The sequence below is a fragment of the Pavona decussata genome, unplaced genomic scaffold (genome assembly GCF_977016875.1).
Source record: "Pavona decussata unplaced genomic scaffold, jaPavDecu1.1 SCAFFOLD_47, whole genome shotgun sequence".
NCBI lineage: Eukaryota > Metazoa > Cnidaria > Anthozoa > Scleractinia > Agariciidae > Pavona > Pavona decussata.
The window spans coordinates 892459-919959 of NW_028145469.1; the positions used below are offsets into that span (position 1 = coordinate 892459).

At 37.6% G+C, this 27501-nt stretch overlaps 1 protein-coding gene across 8 annotated transcripts; it reads right to left on the bottom strand.

Annotated features, from left to right (window-relative positions):
* Nucleotides 1-774: 774 nt before the first annotated feature.
* LOC146482145 (uncharacterized) lies at nucleotides 775-26538 on the bottom strand. 8 transcript variants are annotated; one of them, XM_085107437.1, is made up of 8 exons: nucleotides 15549-15843; nucleotides 14000-14096; nucleotides 11472-11570; nucleotides 11337-11379; nucleotides 7998-8321; nucleotides 6340-6702; nucleotides 4359-4698; nucleotides 775-2184 (listed from the first exon to the last, which is right to left on the bottom strand). In XM_085107437.1, exons 3-8 carry the CDS (start codon nucleotides 11511-11513, stop codon nucleotides 1980-1982), a joined length of 1317 nt encoding a protein of 438 aa, XP_084963563.1. In that variant the 5' UTR covers nucleotides 11514-11570; nucleotides 14000-14096; nucleotides 15549-15843; the 3' UTR covers nucleotides 775-1979. The 8 variants fall into 8 exon arrangements, with proteins under 8 accessions (XP_084963563.1, XP_084963567.1, XP_084963562.1 ...); XM_085107441.1 differs by lacking the exons at nucleotides 14000-14096; nucleotides 15549-15843 and adding an exon at nucleotides 26384-26538 and having other exon boundaries at nucleotides 6394-6702; XM_085107436.1 differs by lacking the exons at nucleotides 14000-14096; nucleotides 15549-15843 and adding an exon at nucleotides 26384-26537.
* Between the last annotated feature and the right edge of the window lie 963 nt (nucleotides 26539-27501).

Genomic DNA, 27501 nt, shown 5'->3' on the forward strand with positions numbered 1-27501 from the left:
ATTTAAGTGTCAAGATTCATTCTAGTGCATAGCCAGCACTAATTGAAGAACCTTTAAAGTCACCTGACCGTGTACTCCTCTTTAGCGAAGCGATTGCTGAACGATGTTTGTCATCCGTCTAGTCCGGTCGAATAAGATTGTCAAACTGAATTTAAGCACGTCCAAAGGCACCTGTTCACGTTGTTAACAGGCGTGGCATTTTCGAGACTCGTACGCTTCGGTCGAAGTCCCGCCATAAGTTTGCAAAGGCGAGCGCAACCCGGGGAGAGTGTCTAAACCACCAAGGGGGATCCTAGTGGGGGAGGAGGAGCGTGACTCCCGCTCCACTCGGTAGTTTAGACACTCTCCCCAGGTTGCCTTCGCCGTTTAACCAAGATGGTGGGAGTTCGATCGAAGCGTACGAGTCTCGAAAATCCCACGGAAAAATAGGTTACTGTGAACAGTCTATATTTTCTCCCATTCTGACATACTACCAACCGTAAAATTAGAGCCAAATTTTAAGCTATTCAGCTTCCCACACTATTTGGGGGAGCAGGGATGGCGCAGTGGTGAGAGTACTCACCTCCCATCAATGTTCGATTCCTGGACTCGGTGTCATATGTGAGTTGAGTTTGTCGTTGGTTCTCATTCTTGCTCCGAGAGGTTTTTCTCCGGGTACTCCGGTTTTCCCCTGTCCTCAAAAACCAACATTTCTAAATTCAAATTTGATCTGGAAAGTATCCCAATCAGTTCTCTGTGCTCAATATACATTGACACTTAAATAAAGTGATTTACTTATCTAACTGTTTATAAATTTTTTATTTATATATTTTTTATTTTCCGTCCTTGTCGTGTAAGCTTGGGGGTTACAATCCGACATCATTAATTGATACAACTGTATTTCAAGTGACTGTATTGTCAGAGAAACCATAATATACATTTTTAATCAGCACTCCGTTTGACTTCTGTATTATTTGTTTGTTTTTACTCGTTATTAAACTGATTTAATGCAATTGATTCAGTAGATTGTATTTGACGTGTTGTTTACATTTTCCATTAGCAGATATTTATCAATTATCCTGCGAATATCGCCTGATACTTAGCTGTCTGCGTTATTAATGCCAATTGAAAGTACAAATATTGTACACCTCTACGTTTTCTGCGGTTAACATAAAATCGCAATGTAATACTTTATTAATTAACCTATTGGGATCACCATTTATATTTCAATAGATAAATGACAGATATTTAACTTTATATACCCTAGCGGTTTTTTAATTGCGAGAAAAGTAAAATCTAATGTTAATGTATTTAAGTTGATACCTATGTTACACTCGTAAGGAAAATCAGCTCTAATGCAATCCCCATTTCATCTGTTGCTGTTCGACCCAGAAAATATTAAGTAATGAAGATAATTCTAGACTTAGAGGGAATAACAACATTTCTCTCAAACGTTAAAGTTAACAATAGAAACCTTAACTGAAACCGCGACACAAACAACTTAACAAGTCCGCTTGGCGAGGCTGCTAGTTCTAAGCGAAAAGACCTCTTCCTTGAAAGGATATCACACAAAATTATATATAGAAGATCCTCTCAGCAAAGTCGGAAACTTGAGCAGTTTCGAAAAGCAACCCAAACTGAAAAGTTTTAGATTTGAACCGGTCTCAAACAAATCTATTATACCGATTGAAAACTCTTAACCACCTGAACTATTAAACCCGAACTGGGTTAATGGCTCGTATACCATGTAACCTGTTGTTGTTGTTGTTTTTGTTGTTGTTGTTGTTGTTGTTCGTGGTGGTGAGGTTTTTTTTGTTGTTGTTGTTGTTTTTTCAATCTCTTCTTTGCAACTGCTTAGTATGACAATTTTACTGAGAAGGTCAAGTCATTTGATCAGCAGTTCACACTTATGATCACTTAATTTACTCACATCGAAGGTTCCTTTGTACTATACACTCGGAATCCCCTCTATGAATATGAATAAACTAATGCTTATAAGGCTAGTAAAACAACACTTCTCCAGATTTCTCATCAGTTTCTTTCTTTTTTGTTTTACGATAATGTTCAACATCGACGTATCTCCCCCTTCCACTCCTGGAAGAATCGCTAGTTTTAAGAAAGACAGTGGAACCGTCTGGTCTTTGAACTCGCACAATAGCAGCATCGAAACTTTGGCGGCGAGATTTAGGTGCTTCAAGAGGCCGTCTGAAGGAAAAGAAGGAAGACTCACAAAATATTTAAAGCGTTGTTTGGATGTGTTACAGGTGATACAATAAAGGAATACAGTCAAACCTCAGTCAAGCAACCACCACAATGCCAGAAAAATGGACGCCATGAAGCGGTGGTCGCTAGTAGTGGTTTTGTGTTATCAAATCAAATCAAGAACTTTATTTCAACACGATAAGAGAAATCAGCAGAGCTGGTGGGGTCGTGCATAAACTTAACAGAGGTGATGGGTTACGAGAGGTGGTCTTTAAAGGAGGCTTGACTGTACACTGAAGTGAAATATGTTGCTGCGATCGCTACGCACAGACATATTTTTATTACACCAATAAAAACTTTCGATTTCTTTTTTAACATTTTATAAGAGATATGTATTGCGCGATTTTGACAAACTCTAATTTCAGAATATCCGAGGTATTTGCCAATAAAACAGAACTCTTCTTCTAACAATGGCCTCGTTTTTTCAAGGTTTAAATGGGGAGAGACGCTGAGGCTCCAGGGAGCTTGAGTTCAATCTCTAAAGAAAATAACTTCAATCCTAACAGCCACTCCTTAAGACCTTAACTATAGTTTGCTACTATAAGATAAAGTCTTTTTTTAAAACAAGATCAAACAACTTTTATTTCAGAACCCGGTTCCTCAAAACAGGATTGAGCTTTACTTTTGAGCTGAGTGATTTAGATTTCATTATGGACTTCAATTTTTACTTTAGCAAACTGTTGGTAACTATACTGAAAACTGGTAGTTGGGACACAATAAGGGAATTCTTATTTTCTCGGATTAGCTAATATCGCCTTTCGAACCACTGGATCCAGATTGTTATATTATATAATGATACTTTTTTCATATAACAATTTAACTTTCCATTTTTTTATTCACTTTACGTCAAACTGTGCGTTGAGCTACCAGCTAAAACGTTTACGAGGCAGACTCTGGTGCATGTTAATGTACCGATTATTGGATGGAAAACCAACAGAAATGCTTCCATTTAGAAGATAAAGGACAAATCACCTGGAGCTCACTACAAATGAGGAGGGCAAATGATGAAAAATGTGACAATGGATGATATGTGCAAAGCAAGAGAAAAATCTCTAATGTGATAAAAAATGAAATCGGGAGAGTCGCATTGTTTAATCGGAATCTGAAAAATTTTAACAAGTAACACAACACACAAGAGTTTTTTAAACATTTTGGTAGAGTAGACAAAAACGTTCATAAACGTTTTTTTGGAATTAGTATTTACACTATTTTTTTCATCTGAAATGAACTTCGACGATTTCCACCAAATTAATAATTTTGCCATTGCAACGGCACGGAACATTTTGCTACAACATAAATTGCCAAAACAATGCCTTCGATTGTTTGGATTCACTAACTCCTCTCCTGATTCAAATTTATTTCTTGATTTTATTTCGGAACTTTTTGCTCAGAAATTATATTACGCCTCTACCAGGTTGTATGTTCGCGACTCAGACACGGGTGGGTTCTCGCATGCTGTTCCGCGCAATAAGTTTTCGATGGGAGCTATCTGGTAACACTCAAGCGTGATATTAACGATCTTTAGTGAAAGTTACGAGTTCAATTAGTGATGGCTCTTGACGTGAGGATGGTTCTGAAGCCTGCATCTATGTTTGTGTGGATGGCTTTTACTTCATGTGTTCTCCTTTTAGCAGTAGCTGGAAAAAATCAAATAAAAATGTTAAACTTGATAGTGTGACAAAATAATGAATGAAGAAGTGAAAGACTGTCACCGAGTGAAATGTTGACCTGCAATTTCGTGCACTGACAGGCTGCGCACTTGGATGGATGGATGGATGGATGGATGGATGGATGGATGGATGGATGGATGGATGGATGGATGGATGGATGGATGGATGGATGGATGGATGGAGTGATGAATTCATGCATTTCGTAAAATGAAAGTCACAAGTGATTACGTTCCTTGTGCGTGGCAAAGCAAACATTATAGGCTTAATCCCATCATCTTTAAATGTTACTCTCTCCTTTATATGCATATACACGTTCTTTGTAATGAAGCATTCTGAAATGAGAGAATGTTTGCACTTCACCATGAGACTTTAACCTTTCTTTCCTTTTCACACTATTATTCACAGCAGAAGGCATACTTCATCCATAACATGCGAGAATTAACTAACCGGCTATGCCCATTCAGGTCCTTGGATCCTACATCCTTGGTAACAACCGATCCATTTTGCAGATGCTTATGGGGCAGTGAATTTCCACGAGTCCAATTATATTCGTGTAGCATGTAATCTGGAGGCGGGACTTTCATGGGACCTAATATGAATGGATCAACCTCCTCCGAAGCTTTTGAGTCGGTGGTTCCATATCCGCTCAGTTTTGGCTCGACGGTGACTTGGAGCTGTTGATTGTTTTCGCGGTGGCAATAAAGTACATAAACACCAGCGATCACACCCAGGCTAAGAGCACCAGCGGCAGTGCAGAAAAACACTGTGATGTAATCCGAGGAGTGATCTAAAATGGAATACAAACTATAAAGCTTAGTAAAAGACAACAGTTGCCCAATCACTTTGTCAAATGCTTTTTCTATTTCCAAACTTTACGAACTTGATGTATGCACAAAGTCTCGCTTTCGATACATATAATTTGTTGTTCACTAAAAGGTTATCCCTGCTAAGTGCCACAGATGCCAGCTGATTAGCCTGCTTTTAAAACACATCATAAACCAGATTGAAGTGGTATTAAAGTGAAGAAATCAGAAATCAAAGCCAAGAAATACCACCAAGTGGAGGAAGGGGTACAAGGCAAGCCACCTTTTGGTTTGGTTTCTATAAAAAGTGGTTAAATGAAAAACGCATGAAATGCTATGCTTTGAATTAATTAATTAATTAATTAATCAATCAATCAATCAGTTAATTAATTAACTCATACAAACGCAAATTTAAATTACTACCCAGATGACATGGGTATCACTTAATCGAATTCTCAAATCTGGATACTGAATTGCTTTCACCCGTACTGAGGAACCACTTCTCCAACAACCTCGTTATATGACACCTATATACCCTCTCCAGCCAGCCATATCTTCATTAAGTCACACTAGTTAACTACTGCTTGCTGGAGAGATCATGTCAAAAGAGCTCCATGAGCCAACTCATAAATGCAAGCTGGCTGTGCAGCGGGCCATAATACTTATTTATTTTCATTTTGAGTAATCATTCCAAAAACATGTGCTTTTGTAGTACACCTCGTTGCAGAATTCTACAAACGTCTCTTTTCTCGCTGTGCTGGTAAGGCCTGTTTCGTTCAGCCATCGTTAATATTTACGGAGCAGAAGTTTTAAAATGAAATCGCGTCCCACACGAATTGTAAACAGAGCAAACTGCAAGCAGCGAATTTTGCTTATTACTTTTGATTATTACTTTTATGCGTAAGGATGTCGTTTCCACTAGCACAGGGTTACTTTGGTCGTGGGGAATGATTGCGTGACGACAATCTATTATGACAAGCAAGAAGGTGTTTATTGACTGATTTCTTTGTCTTCAAATCTTTTTGTAGAATGTCATAAAAGTGGCACAACTTTGATTTTAAAAATGCCTTGCATAGAGCTCACATGTTTGAACGTTGAACGCGCAGTTCCGTGTGTCGAAGGCGAATTTTTGGAAAATATCTATCCTGAAAAGGAAAGTTGTGTCTTTGTCTCGGTAAATGAAAGGATTTAGCAGATGACATATCTCCGTTTTCTTTCTATAAAAAATTATTCGTTGCCTTCATGTTTCGTCCTTGTTTTTCGTCCCGTGATGGCAGACTAATGGATGATTTATGATTTTGATTAAATTCAGATTAAATTAATATAAAGTTTACAGCCCATCGATCGACCGATGGAACGATGGAGCGACTAAGCAAGTGCAGTTTGTTCATTACGATAACTCGTTCATCACGCATGTGCAATTTATGAGTTAAAAATGAGGGGATGTACTTTCTGTAAGGGTACTCAGGGCAGGACAGATAAGTGGCTATGACCTTATTTAGCTCACAGCCATCGTTGAAGAAATTATTGTCTGTGAGATCCCCAATAACGAGGTTGTCGGATGTACGGAGACGTCTTGAGGGAGAGCTCCGCAGTACTGGTCTAGCAACCAAAAATTTGAATACCTTGCATGAACAAAAACCAAACAAATAATGCGCCAGCGATACCCAAAGACCCACCACCAGACTTTCCATTTGAACCGGCCTGCTCCACTTGCAGAGTGTCAGCAGTGTTGTCGGCCCCTGTATCCTTTGGCTCAGTGTTGGTAGTGTGAACCGTCGAAGGTTCCTCAGCTACTGGGGTTGACTGAGTCAACGATAAGGTGCTGGACGAGACCCCTGTTACTGTTACAGTTGAAGAGATTGATACAGATGAGAAGCTGACGGTAGAGGTGGTCGGTGATAACGTGGTTGCTGAAGTGCTCGCTGCCGTGGTTACTGCGGTGCTTGATGACGTTGCCAAGGGTTTTGGTTTTCGTTTCTGAAATTCTTTAAGAGATAAAAATAAGCTTGAGATTTTGAAACTTTAGAAATAAGAAGCATTCTTGAGTGATAACAATATAGATAATTATGAAGTGTAGGTTGCAGTTTGGTACATTAGCATCGCCTTCGAGATACCCTCGGCGTTGTAAAGAGCCGTTTCCCATAAAATTCAAATTAATGATGAATTAATAACAAGTGATCTACTGTTTGAGCTATTCTACGCCATGCCATACCGGAAAAAAGCTAAGGCCAGATTGATGAAGCCCTCGTAAGTTAAGATGTATGATAAGTATTGTGTATTGTGTATTGAATACTTAGGATACAACTTAACTTACGAGGGTCCCGTGATCCCGCCCCTGGGAGTCTAACGGGTTGTTGTTATGAAAATTCTGAAAAGTATAGACCTTATTCCAAAATAGCTATTTAAATATTCTTTTTTTCTTCTTGCCTGCTCAAAAATCATAAGACTATTAATTTTCTCTTTACCTTGAACGAGGCAAGAAGGGCTAATTTGAATGCACACAAAAGAATATTAATCAGGGAAGCCATTTTGGAAAAAGGTTTATAGTCAAATGAAAGTTGTAGTAGCCACAAAGGTAAATGTCAAGATCGTCCACGATTTCCGCTGACAATGTGAGAATTAACAAGGGAAAGAGAGTGTGAGCTGTCCTCAGCTCTCTTTAAAAAGATTTTAACTGAACAAACAGGCTGATATTTGTAAGAGAAAAGTACGCTTACCACCACAAAAGTACTCTCATCTTCAGAACTAGTATTAGTTAAAATAGGCTCAAATTAAAATACATAAATAAGCAAGTGATACGAGTGGAACACTAAACGAAAAAGTAATGATAGCAAAGGCTAATTTGTAGCTCAGTGCAATAACGTTCGAATAGCGGCGAACACGATCCCTAAGTGACATACGTCATGCATAGTGCATCCCTGTAGCTCAACGGCTAGAGCAAGCGAGCGTTAGTGTGTAGACATGGGTTCGATTCCCGTCTGGGAGTGACGTTTATGGCAAACGGCAAACGTGAGCCTGATGTGACCACGTGACCATGTTTGCCCTATATTTCCCACTTGCTATTTTCAGTTTCTCTGTCAAATCGAGTAGTTTTGCGTTACCATCAAAGGCCAGAATTAGTTTGCACTATTGTCATCTTTGTACATGTACTCTTTATTTCAAAAAAACATAAACGCGAATCTCACGTTTGCCGTAAACGCGATTCTTAATCTCCCTAGAATTTCCTCTGTATTCCCGCTAATAAGTAGCTGAATTCTCTATGACAATAAAGCATACTTACCGCAGGCATAAACCAAGTTAAGGTACAAGTGTTTGTCAGGGCATGGATCCCCAAACAATGCACTGTTCACTTTAACTTTACATCTTGCTCTCTTTTCGCACATTGTATTAAACAGGTTAGTGACGTCAGTCTCCCCACAGTTGTAATCGTGGTCCTGCTCAGCTCCTTTGTACGGGCATATCACGTAACCGGGTTCTGTTCTCCCGTACATTGCAGAGTAAATGACCAGCCTCATGCTTGAGTTTGCGCATTGAAGTCGCAGGCGGTCTCCTTGACAAATGACTTTGTTTTCTGGCATTGTGTCAAAGTTGGGCTGCTCCCATGCTGAAACAAAGTAAAAAGTTGACATTTCACCTTGACCCTGATTCTTAGTTTTCTCTTGTGTCAATCCATTGATTGACATTATAAACGTCTGCCTGACGCAAAATGTCCCCCCTCCCTAGCGGGAACTTTCGCGAAGGCTGCCGAAACGTCAATTTACAGAAAGCATCATAAACAATAGTTAATGAGTAGTAGCTCTAGACATTTGCTATACATTTTGGCACAGTTCTTTGCCGTTCTGACCAATAAGTTGCATGCTCTAATATGTCTTGTGTCCTGGTATACGAGCTAAGTACAACTCCGTCGTACTGTATGACTACAACGATGCATGTAAAAATATTTTGGAGCTTCTCGTTAATTAGATTACTTATGATTCCTCTACGTTGGATTATATGCGGTTATTTTTCACTATGATTTAATCATAACTTCCTTTTCAATACCTTGTCCATAACTGAATTATTTATTTATAACAGCGTTAATTAAATTGTAGTATTTTCGATGTAAAAATTGATCACATGGAGAAGGAAAATATCAAGAAGAAGGGCCTAGAGACTTTATATATGTGCTGTGGGTAACAGAAATCAGATAAATCTATCTTGTTTGACAATTGGTCTTCACGTACATGGCATCTAGGATTAGATGCTATCAAAAATTTTCTCTCGGTCTAAATTGATTACGAGATAAAACTATCTCTAAAGCTCATTCATTAACCGACGATTACCAGAAAAAAATATCATCCCCAAAGGCTAAGAAACAGTGGAAATTTAAAATGATTTTTCTTCGCTGTTTTTTTCGGATTCTCGACGCTGGGTGCCAGCTGGAGGTGCTTCAGAGAAGCTTGTGTATGGCCTTGTGTCAACACGAGCTCTGGGCCAATAACTTAGTACTCCGGTAAAGCTACAACTCGTGAACAAGAAAAATACCTTTTTCATTTAAATAAATGTTCGTAAAAGAGCTTCGTTTCCTAGTGACTACTGTCAGATCTTCGGGAACCGAATTTATTATTATCGAATAAATTATTGGAATAGGATGTTGCTGGTTTTTATATTGAAACTCAAGTTTTTGATTGCGTAGTGAGATGCGGTTCGAAGGAATTACTTTGAATTTTCTAGAATTCTTGTGAGTAAGTGGCTACTATTACTGATTAAATTAAATCATTATATCTCTTTTTAAGAAGGAAACTGTAATTTCGATTTCATTACTTAAAACGAACGACTGAGTTACAACACTCAGCTAATGTTTTTTAAAAACAAACGAACTGCCTAAAAACAACATGTTCAGAGTGTTGTGGTGAAAACTCTGTTTCCTGTACAACTTCCTCACTTGACTGTTTGTGCAAAACATTATTCATGACGAAAATTTCGACTTGGTGAGGAAAATCAATTTCTGAAACGTATTGTTTGGTTGGTGCATCGTGATGATTTGCGTTCGTAACGTAAGAACTGGCTTGAGCAAGGTTATACTGCATGAAAGGCATTCGGAGGCATTATTTCTGCAACAACCAATAACATTTCTTTGGATGAATTGTTCCAAGGTACTTTCTGTTTTCTTGGAATTAAGAAGCTCCTACATGTATTTTACTATTATTCATCGAATTGAGGAAGTTCATTCTGTCAAACACGTTGCAGTATCCATCACAACAAGCAAAACATGGGATATCTACCAAACTGTACGAAGCAGGAGGCAAAGACCAACCGCTGTTGGTGATACTGGAGAAAACAATTGCTTTAATCAATGGCTACGTGAAAAACAAATTAAGTCGATTTTCTGCTCATATCGAAGGTGATTTTCAAGCTGTTGGTCGCGGGAATAGTAAGAGGATAACGCCTGAGCGTAACACACTCTAACAAGCCAATCAGAGAGATCGAAAAACCGGGTATTCACAGCCGGTTTGGAGAATACGGGTTTTAAATGACTCGCGATTGTTGATACTTACTTGTTCTATTAAAATTGGTTTGTTTGAGGTTCTTTGTGCAAATTTAAATGCCGTTGAAAGAAGTACATTCCCAAAACATCACAATGTTTACGGACTTTCGAATTCATAGAAATTCCGCCATTAACAACATTTCAGGAAACTCGCGTCTTTCTTAATTCCTTAAATTATCCAAAGAGACGTGCTTTATTAGAGCAATAGCGTTTAATTTGGGACAAATCCCAGATGAACAAAGCCCAGTGCAAACACTTAATTGAAACATATCGGGAACACTTACGATATTCATGCTGTGGTTTTCACTTATTGTAAGTGCAGTCTTATTGGTCATGACAACCGAATATGAATTTCACAGCAAGGCGCCTTTGCAACTTGTGCAAATTACTCCGCCTTTCAAAGAAAAAACAAGAATATTTTGGTCACAATTACAAAAGGGAAAACATTTTCACCGGCCACGTCTAGATTTATTGAAAACCTTCGAAGTTTACATTTATTTGTTGGAAATTTTCCGAGCGATCTTTTCTCCGTGCGGTTGACTCATTATAGCACCCAGTTGCTTTCTAAACCAAATGAGATTAACCTGGAGGGAAATCTTTTCAATTTAAATTAAACGTTTTTATTCTCGCTAATAAGCGGCAAACCTTGATATACAGTTCAAACTCAATTGCTTAACGCCTTGAAACCAACGACCGCCGCGAGCCGTAATTTTCTACGATGGTAAAATTAACATTGTTGCCGTTTAAAACAGTTTTTTTTTTTTTTTTGGATCAATGCTCTGAGAGAAAAGGAACAATTACTTATCAATGGCGTATATCTTTCATACCTCGTGCTAAAAGTGTTGTTTAAGAGCAAGTGTCTTAGCGAGTATCCAGCGCTTGGCATATGTTCCGGCCTTATATTTATTATCTGGCAACCCTTTGTACCACCACCAGTTTACAGGAAAATAGGCACTCAAAACTAAGACCCAATGTTCGCGTGCACGACAACTGTACAAGATTGATTATTGCACATAAACTCCAAACAAAAAAGCTGCGATGCGAACTGAACGACAGTAAGGCAAAATTGTCAAAAACTACTTTTAATATTACCTTCGGAATCGCGCCCAAGCTTGCCAAGAAGAAAGGAAAACAACTGAAAAAAAAATACACAAAGCGTTATCCCTGACCGTATTGAACTTTTAAAGAGCTCAATACTAACTGTACGCAAATTAATGTTTTGCTTACCAGTTTCAAAACAACTCTCTTGTACGATATCATCAAAGTCATCTCAGTTCCATGTAGAGTTGTCTTCGGGCTTGGTAATCGTTCCTCTGAATTTTAATCCTAAGTAGGAACAAACAGCATGTAAAATCTATCCACAGAGGCTTGGAAACCCCTAGATGCTTACTGATATCTTGAGTTGCTATTATACCCCGGGGGTTTTGTGAGACCTGCTTTCACCGCAGCACCTGTCTCCAGTGTAGACAATGACTCGCTAAGGCACGCGTCAGAATTTTAATGAACAAAAGTTTCGACTAAACCCAAATGAGAACAATGCGCCAAGAAAAAAAGAATTTGCGATGAAAGCCTCGAAAGCGCTAACGAATCGAACTTGTAAACGCTCTAATTCGGGCAGGTTATTTAGTAAAGAAAGAGCCGGCGGCAATTTTTTTAAGTACAAATTGTCGAAAATCGGTAGTGAAATCTCGTCTGACGGCTTCAAATTGACTAAATTTCCGAGTCTGTAGAGCGTGGCGTGGGTTAATCGTCGCGATACAAGTCAATTCAAAACCTCGCAGTTCAATTTTTAACATTGAAAATGCAATAAGAAAGCTGACGCTGGCAGATGACGCCCTTAAAACAAACAAAAGATCTATACACAGGCCATTGAAAAATGATCTACTCCTTACTGTGTTGAGGCTGAAACGTCTGTTAATCGAAGATATGACTAGAATTGATTTATCCAAGATAAAAGCACAGAGGAGAAGCATTTCGCAGGGGTTAGAAACAATATAATCGTTATTTAAAATTTTTTGATGTTAATCTTAATGATTTCCACCTCGTTTCTTTCATTCTCCTGTCAATGTTAGCTTTGTCAATTTTTCACTCTCCCGCAGCATTTTAATTAAACGCCGATAAGCCAGCGAGTTATCATGTTGTCAAATGCTAGCATGAGCATTCATTTTAGGCAAATTAGTAAACATGACCGGCTCCTTGACTCAAAAGTCCCTGTCAACTCACGGAAACTGTATGTTTTAGCTTCCCTATTTAAGTTTCGATTGCGTTATCTGTTAGTCTACCCATCTCCGGTCTACGCTATTGGAAAGTGAAAGTATGACCCTTCCATAACAGCGAATATCTCAGACTGATATGATATTCAATTAAAAACCTAAACCTTCGGTCGTTTCTCCTTTTAAAAGACCTTCAGGCCAGCGAAGCAGGAAAAAATACATAACTTACTACCTTTGAAAATATATGTACAAAAAGATTCCCCGTCATTCATGTAATTTGCTATACAGCTTTTTATATTCGTTCATGCCTTTCTTTTCTTTGCCTAAACTCTGTTTAATTTAGCTTCCTGTTGAAATTTAAGGCGCGAATAAGTCATGGCCATTAAATTTATCGCGAAAATTAGTTCACTGAATCTGTTAAATCGTTTCAATAAATCATTGGCTTTAAATCTTGTGAGTGGAGATAATTTTTCAGACCTTGTACTGTAAACTTCGGTGAAAACTCTGTTGCTAGTACCAGCCAACATGAGCAATATAATACCACCGACAAGATACTTCAGTATTTTAATATGGTTAGAATGAACAAGGCCCCAACATAAGGCGAATTCAGATCGAGTTTGTCTCCGCTACAACGTGGAATGGATCTGGAGTAAGACAATTAACACACAGTACATAGATCGAAAGGTAACAAGTGTTTTGACTGCAGGAACCACATTATTTTGGGCCTTCGGTAGTCAAAGCATTTTGCTATTTATTCCATTTGTTTACATGTAAAGGTATACATTTTTTATAGTGGTCTAGAGAGCTCATTGTAATTAACTGAAGCTATTCTTCAGAATTTAAAAACAAAATAGAGGTCACGAAATGAAACTATTTTACCCACGTCGGATTCTGATCGTGAAATCCCAACTTACAACCTTTCAGATATAAGAGTTATCGAACGATACTGAAGAGTAGTTTCACATGGCCCTGTTTATTACATTGTGCAAAAAAAGATTTAACTTTATACCCTGCCCAATAAAGCCATAAAGTGTGGTCATTCAAATGAAAACTACACGGCGGAAATTGCTTGTGATGCTGTTTGTGGCGTTTTACCATTTACCGTTCACTATCATCGCCCGGGTGAAATCCTAAAGCAAATCTCTGCTGTGGTGCTACCTATTAAGCTGTGGAAGGCGATTTTAACTTTTTTGAGTCTGTGGAAGAAATCTTAAAGTGTTGCCAAGCAAATGGAAGCGATTTTACTAGTTTTTTCTTTGGTGCCTTTTAATGTGCTCTACAACATGGTTCTAACTCTTGAGTCTGTTGAGGGAAATTATTGACCAGTAACTTTCCTTCAGTCTGTGGATGAAATTTTAAGTTGTGGACATTCAAATGAAACCTATAGTGTTGTACTTTCCCGCGGTACTACATAGCATGCTGTACATTGCCATGATGTCGTTCCTTTTTCATTTAGCCAATGATGTGGGAGCTGAAGGGTTACAGATGAGCGAGTTTTACAAGTTATATTCTTGCTGTAAAATTTTAAAGTCTTGTACTTACTCAGGCTGCCCTATGTTTCCACAAGTCAAAGGAGACCTATTTGAGTGGTCCGCAAAGCCAGAAAATATAAAGCCTTTATTTCCCGTCACTCCTGTAACTTTGATGAAAAATAAACATCATACCCTTCTGTTGACGTTTTCTCCTACCGCGGGAGGTGTGGGATGTATTGTTAGCTGTAAAGAGTCAATTAAAACGTACGTGTGTAGATAAGGAAAACAGAAACTGAAGAAACTTCCTCGTGATCTGTTACGTGACAAAAAAAGGTTTGGAAAAATAACAATGTAGGTGATTGAAACCATCTTATGTTGTTATTTGTTTGTTTTCTGTTTTTTGTTTTGTTTTTTCGTTGAGCACCAAAATTACCCTTGAAGATGATCTCCAAGAACTAGCCTCCTTATTGGTGCCCATCTTGTTGTGAACAGTGTAGATGACATGACAAAATAAGCACAGATCACTTGTAAAGTTCTGTTAATATTCTAATTTTATTATATCGAGTGAGAAACCAATCTTACGCTGAAAATTTCTCATAATCAAACATAATTAATCAATGATATCATTGACATAGATTAAAGGCCACTGAATTGATTAGTCATTGATATTTTTGACCGGCCATTGATTTCATTGGTTAGTCATAGTTTTCATCTCGGATATGCGAATGACATTGTTTGTCCAGTTTATGATCGAATATAAAAAATAAAGGAGTTGCATTCAACTCAAATATGAAGAATCGAAACTTGCTGATTTGGTTGCACACCGTAGCAGTACAACTGCCAATTCTGATTCGCTAACACTTAATATGTGATAAGCAAGGACAAGAGAAGCAGGAAAATGTACCACCATACCCATGAATGTTAAAGAATGACTCCGATGAAGTGTTGTATTTGCTTTAGTTACTGTTCAGTTGTGTTGAAAGGAAACAAAAACCTGACAGCGAAAACCTTAGACAAATAATTGAATGTACTAGTGAAAATTGTTGATGTTCTCTGTCTTGTTTTCGAGAACCAACTAGAAGTCGATTTCTATTTTTACATTTATATCACTAGTTTTTCGCTTGTAATGTTTTGGTGTGTTTTCGTTTGTTTTTGGTTTGTTTTTTTTTTGTTTTTGTTTTTTTATCGAAAAAGGTAATTTGAAAAGCAAAAAATTAATAGATAACAAAATTCATTGACGTTTCCTTGAAGACAACAAGTACTCAATGACTAATCAACTTTTTACTGCTTGGTTTTTGATGACATTGATCGATGATTAGTTAAAACAATCCCCCTGGTTACAGTATTGATAAAACTAATGATCTACGTATTGAGGGCAGTATTTCAGCTGGGTACTTTTCTGTTTTGATTATATGAACCAATCTTCCAGCGAATCAATTAACGAAACTGCTCTCTGGCATCACTATTAAATTAAAATACCACTTGGTAGGTTCAATTGGCACTATTACCGGTAAATGAAACTAAACCAAATTGGACAGAAATAGTCAACCAAGTGACAGATAAAACTGCATTCATGTCGTAGATGGAAAAAAGTTTCGAAACCTGAAAAAAATACTTACCTGAAATAAACGTGTTGTTCGATCGCCAACCTCTGTTCGCTGGATAACAAAGCCCTAAAGCTAGTACTCAAAGGCCTGAAAACAATGAGTAACACTTTCCATGCTCTTCATCAATAAACAATATTTTTTAGACGTACGTTCAATCATACCTTTCCTCAAAAATTGTTCCTAGAAATAACCCGTACACCACGAACACTAGTGGATCAGAAGATAAAAAGTCCTTGAGCAATGTTAACATATATATTTAAAAGCGTAGGATCCAAAAAATCACCAGGACGGTCAGTATTAGTCGGTCCTAACAACATTCATCTTAATGCTCAAACTTTAAAGCTTAACTTTTTATTTATTTCTTGATATTGCCCATTATTAAAAACTGACTCATTGGATAAACGCAGTTCCAGTGCTTTGATTGGTTTAGCGGCCATGGTATATGGGTCATTATACCATGGCCCACAAATTTGGTAAGAGTAAGCGGTAGTCAGCAAGATTTATTGATTTTTCTTAGTCGTTTTTATAAAAACAATTAATCCACGCGTTTGGTCGATACAAGATGATTAAAGCCAACTCGGCGCTATCGATCATCTCGTATCCAACGCGCGCTCGTGGAATAATTGTTAGTTTTAACCCATAAAACATTTTCGATTGCTTTTGAATGGTCAAAATATGTCACGTGAGCCAATGTGCCAGAACCAAAACTGGGAGACATCCTATTCCTCGAGATATTTCTCAAGTGAAATCCATCAGTTTTCAAACCAAGTGGGCACTTCAATGCGATAAAAACTCGAAAACGTCAAAATGGAAGTGCGTTTACTTTTGAACCGAGACGAGGAAATAAACATACTTGACAAAACGCGTTGCCGTTATTTACTAAAAATACAACACGCCCCGTTTAAGTTGGGACTACTGACTGCAGGCCATGCAGGGCATGTTAAAGAACCCACAACACTGTGTAAAGAGGGACGCCGGAATGCAGGCATCTGTCACTTGACAGCTGATTGTAAACTGCAGGGTTGCCAGAAGCTGTCTAGAAAAATCCCCCATGCACACAGTGCTGTAAAGTGCATTTGAATATTCAGGTAAGAGCAAGATAAAACGTACTATGTGAAAATAAGATTCGCCGCTGAGGACTCGAGACATATTTTCCCATAGTAAGTTATATCTTGCTTTTACACGTTTACTTACTTTGTTCCTTTCATATAACAGATCATTGTAGTGATCCTATGTGAAAATATGGCTGATTATGAATCTTCCTTACTTTCAATTTCATTTGAATTTTCCTGACTGAAAATGCGCTTTATATAAAGTTGCATATGATTATAGCAATTAAGGATAATAAACACAATTACTTTTATTTGTACTCGGGAAGTAACCACCAAGTCAAGGATTTTCACGTTTTCTTCCTTTTTTGGTAAGAATTAGTGGTGTACGGTCACGATTGTCCACAATTAAGATTCATCTCTGTACATATACGTATCCCTGAAGAATGATCAACTGCCGAAAATAGAGCACGTGGCAGTCTTAGAAGCGATGAAAATCCATTTCGCGCTCGGATTTGAAACAATCTAAATTCCACTCAAAAATTGAAACCAAACCTAAGACTACAATACGAAAACTTTTTTGTTGTTGTTTTAAATGTTGATATGCTTTTTCACAGCAGTGTAAGTGATCAGATTATTTGAGCCGAAATTCTTTAATTCCTGTAATTTGCTTCACAAAGCCGTCTGAGCGATCGATTTAAACAGAGATGAATTGTCTGCAACAATTGCATATGTGTTTAGCACGCACGCACGCAATAAAATCGTTTTTTGTTTATTTCCAGAAGCATATGTATTGTTTGTTTGAAAATAAATTTGGCTGGAGAAGCCTTTATCAATTATTCTGTTTTCGGTAATTCTTACTTACTTTTGGGAAAGCGAGGTATAAACATTAACAATTTGCATATTAAAGCCACATGAAAATTTGATACAGGCTTGCACGGCCATTTTTAGCAATTTTAAATTTTGTTGATTAGTTTGTTCTTTCCAGAGCGACGATGTTTCCAAGTTCCATCTGGAGATATTTTTTACCTTACTCAGTTCATGAATTCACGGAGCTAAAAAAGTGACGTGGGTATGACACCCCTTTGGACCTATCCTGATACTTGTCATTGAGGGTATTAAGCGAGACAAAAATTATTCGTTTGTGAATTTGTACCTTCTAGGGTTGAAAATGGATGTTAGTCATGTTCACAAAACGAGATTCTAGCACCTCTAAGGGGTTCCTTTAAAAATGTCCGACTACTACCGCCGATAGCTTTTCTATGGAATTCCCCCTCCCCCCCCCCCCCCAAAAAAAAAACCAAGGATCCAGCCATGACAGAGAACTTTTCACAAGTCACAAGTCTCTCCAGCTATCAAATAAGCCTACGTTTTTAACTTTTCGACGTTTGCCAAAACCTTCAATAGCTACAATGTTAAAGGCGCCCGAGTAGAAGCTGTCTACAGGTTCTTGTTAACATAAACATGCACGGATATTTGTCCTTGGTCAGCATCTATCCCTCGAAGCTCGCAGTTTTCGCTTTCTTAAAACTGCTTGTTTTGTGTGTGGTTTTTTTTAACATATTGCACGACAACAGATTAAATAAAACCTATGTTAGAAACCATACTGATAAAACTGTTTCCTGAAAATTTTTGGTGTAAATGTATACTAGTGTTCTTTCACGATTGCTGTATTCTCATTGGCTATACTACTTACTTTCTATTTGCGGCATGAAGTGAGTGCTAAAAGATGCTCAACAAGCTTACTTTAAACATCAAGATAACCAGATGAAAAGAGGTAAAACCCCTCACGACAGTGGAATGTTAATCCGAAATCGTGATCTATACTGCTAAATGAAGAGGTCCCAAAGCAGTTTTGTAAACAGACAATAGACAATCAAATCCTAGCAGTATGCAGGATGTTTGTCCCATGAACCTAGTTTAATGGCCTTAGCTCCCACGAGTCTCCTATCGGAAGATCTTAGGTTCGACTCCTGATAGGAGCACTCAGATTTCCTTTTTCCGAGTATGCCTGTGTCACTCACTGGTTAATATATCATTCTCAACATTGATTCATGTTTTGTAAGGCAGCGGCCCTTAGTCCATTTTGAGCCAGCCTGTTCCAAGTGTTCAATTAGTGAGGAGCTGTGCCAAAAAACCAAGATGCGTGCGAGCATGCAAGCAGGCGGTCTTGTTTTTTAATGCGCGCAGCGAAGCCGCGAGGCACGTACCGGCTAGCTAAAAACTCACGCGAAACTAGGGAACGAATTTGGTTTATTTTCTCTTAGTTGGGAAAAACATTGCGAGTGAGGAGACTCCAGTTTCGCCTTTATTATAGCCCGCGTCGGAATTTTCCACAATCTGCGCACCTGGGATAGTAAGTTAGTAACCTATATTTAAATGTCAAGATTCATTCTAGTGCATAACCAGCACGACTGATTGGGGACACTATACAATAAAAAAAAAATACTAGAATTAATTTTGAGCAGTCCTTAAAAGTAGTGTAAGCAGTGTATTTCATCTGCGCTTTGATTTTTCAGCGTAAATAACAAACAAAGGCAACCATCACCTCAAAAGCGGTGTTATCTGCCGCCAAAAAAAAGTGTGGTCAAAAAATGAACCATCGTGTGCGTTCAGATTTGACAACCCGGTGACCTTTGATTGTCTTCTAACGACACTTACAAACCCGGCGTTTAACCACATATTTTCTAACTCTGTTGTTAAAGACTTTAAGAAACAAAGACCGATATCGAAAATGACTGTCGGTGTTAATTGCTTTTAAAGGAACGTTTTTAAAGAGGTGGGTTATACCTGTCTTCGTAATACAGACAACTACACCTACCAAAAACACTTAGTAATTGAGTTATATCTGAGTGTAATCTATACCATCATCAGAATACTCCAATGATGACAACGTGAAAAGAAAGTGAATACCGCAACACTTGTGTTTAAGAGATAATAAATAAATATTTATGTCATTTGTGTTCAAGAGATAGTGGGTTCAACTTTGGGTATCTGTAAAACGCGGACCGGATGGCTGCGGATGGCGGATGCGGATGGCGGATGGCGGATGGGAAAATGCGGATGGAAAAATGCGGATGACAAAATAAAATTAAAAAATTAAAAAAAAATTAAAAAATAAAATAAAATAGAAAGTATAAATATATAAATATACAGATTACTAGAAGAAAAAAATTGAATAGAAAATAACAACAATTAACAAAAAACCGCCAGTAAACAAAGAAAGGCGCTGGGACTTGAAGAGACCACTAAACCAACCATCAATTTGCTTTTAGTCGGTAGTCTTCATAAGACGTGTTAATACTCCTTGCGTTCCGTTCGTTGTATCGCTTTCTTTGCTTCCCAGTTTTTCACTCGTATTTCTTTTATTAAACCGGGAATAAAAAAAATCGATTAAATGGCGTTAACTCAGAAAAACACACACACACTCAAACGCCATAAAGTGCGACTTTTCTAATGAAACTATTGCTACTACGTGTCCTCGAACTTTCGGCAAGACCCATCAGGATAGCTAAAACTTTCGGATGAGACAAATTAAAGTGAAATTCGGCACCCAGAATTTGAAGGGTGATAACTCACCGACCGGCAAAAACAGCTCATATGCGTGAACGCCGTAACTCTATGGATTCGCCAATTACCTGTTACCTTCCCCCGCAATCTTGCTCATGACACAACACTTTGTGTAGGATGTGATGCTTTGATTGACAGTTGCCAATGACGCCGGGTTTGACAACAGATTTCAACCTTTTGTATTTAATCTTTATAGGACCTTTCTGAAAACCACGTTTAGTGAACGGAAGCTTCCTAATAAAGATTATTATTATTATCTAGTCGATGCTCGAAACAATCTGCTCGTAAAAGGAAAATAGACTCGCGTGCGCTTTATCTCTTAAAAACTAACCGCATTTATTGAAAACTGCATATTTAAACTCGACTAATTTTGTTCCCTGCGAGAGTGCTTGCAAATGAAAAGAAAGGTTTCCTGATGGCTCATGGTAGCTGTGAAGCAGAACAAACCCTTCTTGATTTCCAAGCGCCGTTTTTTGTTTACTGGTGGTTTTTTACGGTAACGTTAGTCCTTTGTTAATTGTTGTTGTCATTTTCCATTCCATTTTTTTTCTTCTTGTTTATACTTTTTATTTCATTTTTTTTTTATTATTATTATTTTGTCATCCGCATTTTTCCATCCGCATTTTCCCATCCGCCATCCGCCATCCGCATCCGCCATCCGCAGCCATCCGGTCCGCGTTTTACAGATACCCTTCAACTTTAGGTGATTTGTTTATCTTATTCTAGAAGGCACTTGTACCGTTTTTGGTAATTGCGTTGACTGCAGAGCTATCTGATATTCGCTTTAATTAACTTCAAAAAGTTTTGCACGTTACGACAACAAGTCTGAATACCCGGTTAAACTTCTGACTGGCAATAAAGTAACTGAACATTAAAAGTCTCAACAGAAGAACTTTGCATTAAAATTTATGAAACGTACAACATCAACTAGTAACAGATTCCAAGGTTCCAGATTTATGTCTGATATCACAATTCTCATCTGGCATAACTTATCAACAGTGCTTCACTAAAACTGCATTTTTTTCCACTTGATTATCTAAAGAATGATTAAGTTCGGTGTTTGTTTATTGAGTGTTTCACTTTTGAAATCGTACACGAAAGTGTACGTAAGAAAAGTAATTGCTGGATAAAATGAATAATAAATAAATTGCCACCTTTTAAGTTGATTTTATGATCCAAAGAGTCCTCCAAGTTCTACCGAAAGACATAGAATTTTTGCCCATTCCGTGATTAAGGCAGAAAATCAGGAATAGAAAGTATTTTGGGATGGAAATGAAATACAAGAAGTATCACAGACCATCATAAATCTGAGTAGCTTTGTTTACACAGGAACGGTTTCCCTGGATCTTGTCTAAAACATCGGATTGGCCTTCTGTCCCCTTCTAAGACGAAAGCATTTATTGTTGCAAGTTAAACCAGGAAGTGAGAAGCAATTAAGCCGGTTTTTATACCTTTGTTGCCTATTCTCATGCTATTTCTTACTATCAGCGGAATGTTTGCAAAACGCACCTGCAAACGAATCAACCTATACATAACTAGTAGTAATCACAGATTATTGGAGTGCGTTCGATTCCTTACAAAGGACAAAACTTAGGTATGGTGGGCGCTTTCCTGTTCGTTTTAATTTGACTCATTTCGTTCGTTTTACTCTTTATGCAACTTTTCTTTATTACAATAATCATCATGTTCACAGAATATTTGAAGTTTCCTTTCCAAATTAATAACCACAGTTTTTCTGCTGGTTACCCAGCCTGAATAAAGCAAAGTTAATGGGCAAATAAAAATCTTAACTTTGAGGGTGAAGAAACATCTGGAGCGTGAGGGATTATTTCACTCTTCCATCCTGAAGCTACGAGATTAGGGGCAAACCCGAGTACTTGACAGATCTGACAGAGAAAAATTATAATTAAGGTTGCATGACATTTGCAAAATATTTTCGTAACGTCTTTAATCATTGAAGAACGTACTTTAACACAACACGGTATACTTTTACTTCTACTTGCTACTTCTATTTACTAACAACAAGATTTCAAGGTATTTCTTATACGCTACGCGAAAATCCCGCTGCTATGAAGCGATAAACATTTTGAATGTGGAGATCGAATTAGCATATTGGAGGTCTTGATCTCCATCGGATAACCAAATGCGCGTGTACAAGCATAAAAATCTAACACAGAGATAAAAATACTACCGCTGGCGATCGACTATATATTTCCATTTGCTACTAAATCTTACTATTTATTAGCTACTAGAAAGGTATTTTTTATACTTAACGCGAAATTCCCGCCTCTAGGAAGCGATAAACATTTTTCAGGTTGGGATCTAATTAGCATTTTGACAGTCTAATCTCTCAAGTACTTTAAGGCTTGGTTATTTGTCCTTCAAAGACCCCCAGCAAAGATTTTAAGGAACCTCTATTCTCTGTCGAGTAAAGAATGTACACTATAGATGAAATTCATTCCATAAACTGCTTGACTTTCTTGACCAAACGGAAGTGTTCCTAAGTGTCACGTGACATTCCTTGGGTGATGACGTCACATAACTTGTTTTTGAAAATGGGGAACATTTATACTCCAAAATTTTAAAAACGTTTGCCATTAAAATGTTTAGTATAACTGTGCCAACCTAATTTCGCCTTTTAAGGTGGTACTTGTTATTTCTCTTTTAAGATATTTGGACATTTACCATGTCACGTGACCCATTTTCCTTAATTGACTGTTACTCTTAAGATGTGGACATCATTAAAAGGCGGGATGATAAAGCCGTTAGAAGGGCTCATCGAGTAAGCAACAAACAAGATTGATATAATGTAGCTTTTTGTTCCCCATTTTTGAGTAAAGATTTTAACCGTTATAAGTCGTTTTCAGGTCACGTGACTAGAATCTGACACAGAAAATTTTGGAAAATTAATAAGGACACCGATCATAAACTATTTGCCAAGTTTCGCAGAGATCGGACAAATGCTTCCCCTCCAAGTAAAAATGTGCATAACAATTAGGCTGGTCAAGCCTTAATACACTTGAGCTGATCTCAGACACAACTCACCCAAGTATAAAAATCTATCGCTCGAAACCTCAAGAATTCAGAGAGATGAAAGTGTTACTGAGACGGTACACTATTTGCTTGTACTTGCTACTACTCTTTACTTGCAAAAAGAAAGGTATTTTTGATACTCTACGCGAAAATTTTGCTGCTATGAAGCAATAAACATTCTGGATGTAAGCTTACTCTACGCGAAAATCCCACCGCCATGAAGCGATAAACATTTTGAATGTTCCGATCTAATTAGCATATTGAAAGCCTTGTACAAGCATAAAAAATTATTATAGAAACCTCATGAATTCAGAGGGAGAAAAACTGTGCTACTGCATTGTTCATCGCAAATGATCCCATATATGTCCTTGTTCGTCGAAGAGTGAAAGAAACAAAACCTCTAAACTTGAGTTGTGAGACGAACACGGTTTACACAAACTCCAGCGAAGCACGAAACAGAATGCTTTGCGCAACGAAATTGTGACGTCACTCAAAATGGTGCTGAAAAGGTGAACGGCCGATCGAACGAAAAAACACGGGTTGGGATGCACAGGATACCTACGCGATCACAGGCAGCCCAGAAGATTAGGAAGCGTTCTTCCTTCGTCGAACGCAACAACGGGAAAAGAAATTTTTAAAAATTCTTAATGATTTCTGTGTCAAGACTGATTAAATTGTGATGTTTAAACAGTGACATTTGTTTAAACTATCCTGTATTTCTAATAAAATACACCGCACATGTGTCTCGTAATATAAACTTCCAACCAACGTTGATGAAAAAGACACCGCACTAGCGGTAAAGTTCCTTCAGATCGAAATCAAGATAGTCCTCATTTTGTTGTCGCTCACGTTATGCCTCTGGTTCTATTTAGGCGTTTTCAGTTTAGTTACAGTCTTTCGTGGCGGGACTGTTTGATTTAATTCAAGTTACGAGTCACAGAACAGAGAAAGAAAACGGCAAAGAAATTTGATGGAATGCTCATTGTTATTAATTTAATTTTTGGATCAATTTAGTAGTGTGATAACACTGTAATTAATAAAACTCTTGATTTTTATCGTCGCCAATTTTTTGGTATTTCATAATTCACAAATTAAGTTTTCCGCGCTTTACTTGTCTTTTAACATGAAGTCGCCCACAAACAATTTGATGAAGTATTGTCTATTTGACTAATAAAAAAGGTGCACGCGTGCACAAGTACGGCTGCATAGAAGACTAGTGTACAAGAAAAGTGCTCAAAAGTTTAAAACCAGATTTTCACCTAAGGGGAATAAAAGAGACGCCAGGTTCCTTGGTCGAAATCAAAATATTCCGGCTTATCTCTACTTACAGTTTTTTCTCCCCAGATGCAAAGGAATTGTAATGTTTGATCAACTAACGACAAACACAGCTGCAAACAAACTACCAGTCGCCCTAATGGGAAACCTAAGATAGCGGCAAGGTAAATTTAATGAAATGTTCGTGATGATTAATGGTCTCTCGATGTGAGAACATTAAAAACTTATCAACATTTTGTGGTAATAGTTCATACACATAATCCAAGAAATAATTTGCCAAGCAGCTACAATGTGGGTCGACAGCCAAATCAAAATTTTTGCCAAGGTAGTAAAAGCAAGAACAGAAGTTAGATAAAAATCTGACTATGGCACGCACACAGAAAAAAAAAACTAATTTCCGCTAATTACTATCTTTGTGATGCAGTTAGAGATAGTACTCATGACTGGAGCCCGGGCTGGAGCCTAGAATAATCCGAGCCTGAAGACACGTTATCTCGAGCTATTTTGCGTTTGGTTTGTTCCAAAATATATTGTTTACAATAATTGTTTACAACAATTTTCAAAGGTGAATATAAACAAAACACCAAATAACTTAACTGAAGCGTGTAAAGACAATAAAAGCAACTCAAGTGCTCGACATATGTCCTAGCAAGATAACATTTGATGCAGTTCAGATGTGGAGAAGAAGGGAATTTCTTCCACCAGATCTGTACCAAACAAGCACCATTACCGTCGATTGTTGTAATCTTTTTTTCTTTTTACATATTTCACTAAAATCCATCGAGAGATCTTAGCTTTGATTTAACCTGATATAGCTGAGAATGTAAAGCTAGACTTGCCAGGAAAGCTTTATCGCCGGTAACCTCTGCACCGCGTACGAGCTTGAGATTTGTACTTATGAGTTCACCCGAACATGAAAAAGCCATGTATCATTTGTTAAAAATATCAGTCATTCGACTGATAGAATTCTCTAAATATGTATAAGAAAAGTCTTCGAAATATTTTAACCAAACTTCTCAATTCAGTTTAACCAAAAATAGACTGCCTTCCGTCGAAACTGGCAACTTGAATGAACTATACCTTGAACTATACCTTCGACGTTCATTTTATGTCGTGCTTTTTGTTTATACGTCTTTCTCCAGTTGCATTCGTGACGGAGCAGTTTATGTAAAGGATGATATGACAAACACAACCGCGAACAGAAAGATTAAGGTGAAAGCGTAAAAGAAATTGAGTGAAAGTTGAACAAGATTATCGATGGTTTTATGTGACAAGAAGATTAACATTGGGATTGTTGACAACTTTGTGTCATTTTAGGAATAAACATGAACCAAGAAATCATAAGTTAGGTTTATCTAGTGCCTCTCAAGCGAGTGCACAAAACACTGATCTACTTTATGTTAAAACTATCGTTCGTTCGAAAAAAAGCAATACTCCACGCGTGCATGAAAAGGTTTCGACATATCTAAAAAAAACTTAGGACACAATCTGCGGACCCCTTTGTCCTTCATTTTCACTACAAGTTTCGGAATCTAACAATTGTAACCATTGAATAGAGCCGATTTTCTGAGTGTTAACTTTCCACGCACTTATTCTATCAAGCGCTCGATTAGCCATGCTAGCTTACCAAAATAAGACGTTTGAAATCAGTTAAAAATCCGCTTATACCTTCAGCTCCTTGGCAGACAAAAATAGACAAGCACGATATATTTACCATTAACAACAAAAGTTTCAAAACCTCATCCGTGTCCATTGTGTTGATTTGTATTGTCTGTCACCAAAAAAATCGCCCCAGGACTCAAAAGGAGCGTAAATAACTATTCATTTAAGCGGTTTGGTGTACACTTTGAAAGATGTGGATTGTTTTAATTGCAAGCGTTTAAGATTAACAGCGAAAACACGAAACAGATTATTACTTACTTTGTTCGACGTTCTCCGGATATAGTACACCTTCGACCTTCGTAGAACTAATCATCATATGTTCATGCTCCGTGGATATGAACGTACTGTCGAAATAATCTCATGAAACCTGAGAACGATTATTCGGCCACTTTTCGGTGAATGTCCCTGGGGAATGTCCACTGTCGTCGGCACATGCACGAGGTATTCGTGTAAAGGCGGGTGTAAAAGCAAGATATATATTGTACAGGAGATATTGGCGCACAATATCGACCCCGAAGCATTCTACCGTTGAAATTGCAATTGCAATTGTGAAGTGCATTTTTTTAAACTTGTAACGTCAAATCAAAGGCAGACCTTCTTAATTGTCGTTTGTGGTCTTTGCGGTTCAAATTATGACATTTTTACAGTTAAAATCTACAAGACCACAGCGACAAACCGATGCGTGGTGCGGGATGTCTTGTAGACCTGGATCAGCAAATTATTTCAAATGCAAAACATAGACGGCAGACTGATCCTAACGGCGAAGATGGCGAAAAATAAACAAAAAGGCTGGAACAAATGAAATATGAGATAACAAATTTTTACAACAAATTGGGCTAATTTATTATAATATATTTCAGTTGTTCTAGTCATTTTGTTTATTTTTGGACACCTCTCCCTTTAGGATTACATGTCATGTCGTCTACTTTCTATATTTTGCATTTGTAACGTTTTCCCTATATTGGAGTGGAGGAGGTCATGCGCAGAAAACGAAATTTAAAATCGGTTTGTTTTTTTTTACACTTTCGGCTAATTTTTATTTTATTAAATTAATGTTTTGTTTCACTTCTTGCGTGCCTTTTTTCTCTGTTTTTTGTTGTTGTTGTTGTTTTGTTTTTGTTTGTTTTTTATGGTAGGTGTCTGTACCTTTTGGTCGTCTCTCTTTCTACTGTTTGAGTAATGTGGAAATTTATAACACACAGCAATAGACGCAATTCTCTAGCAGGTGGGCCATATTTCCTCCAATTTTGCGAGCAAAAAATCCTTTTTTACATAACTCTAGCAAGTTGCATATAATTTTACTGATTTAGTCACGTATTCCAATCTCTTTCCACTGTCTGAATGCGCAAAAGTATTTAACTTTACAAAAACTGCGA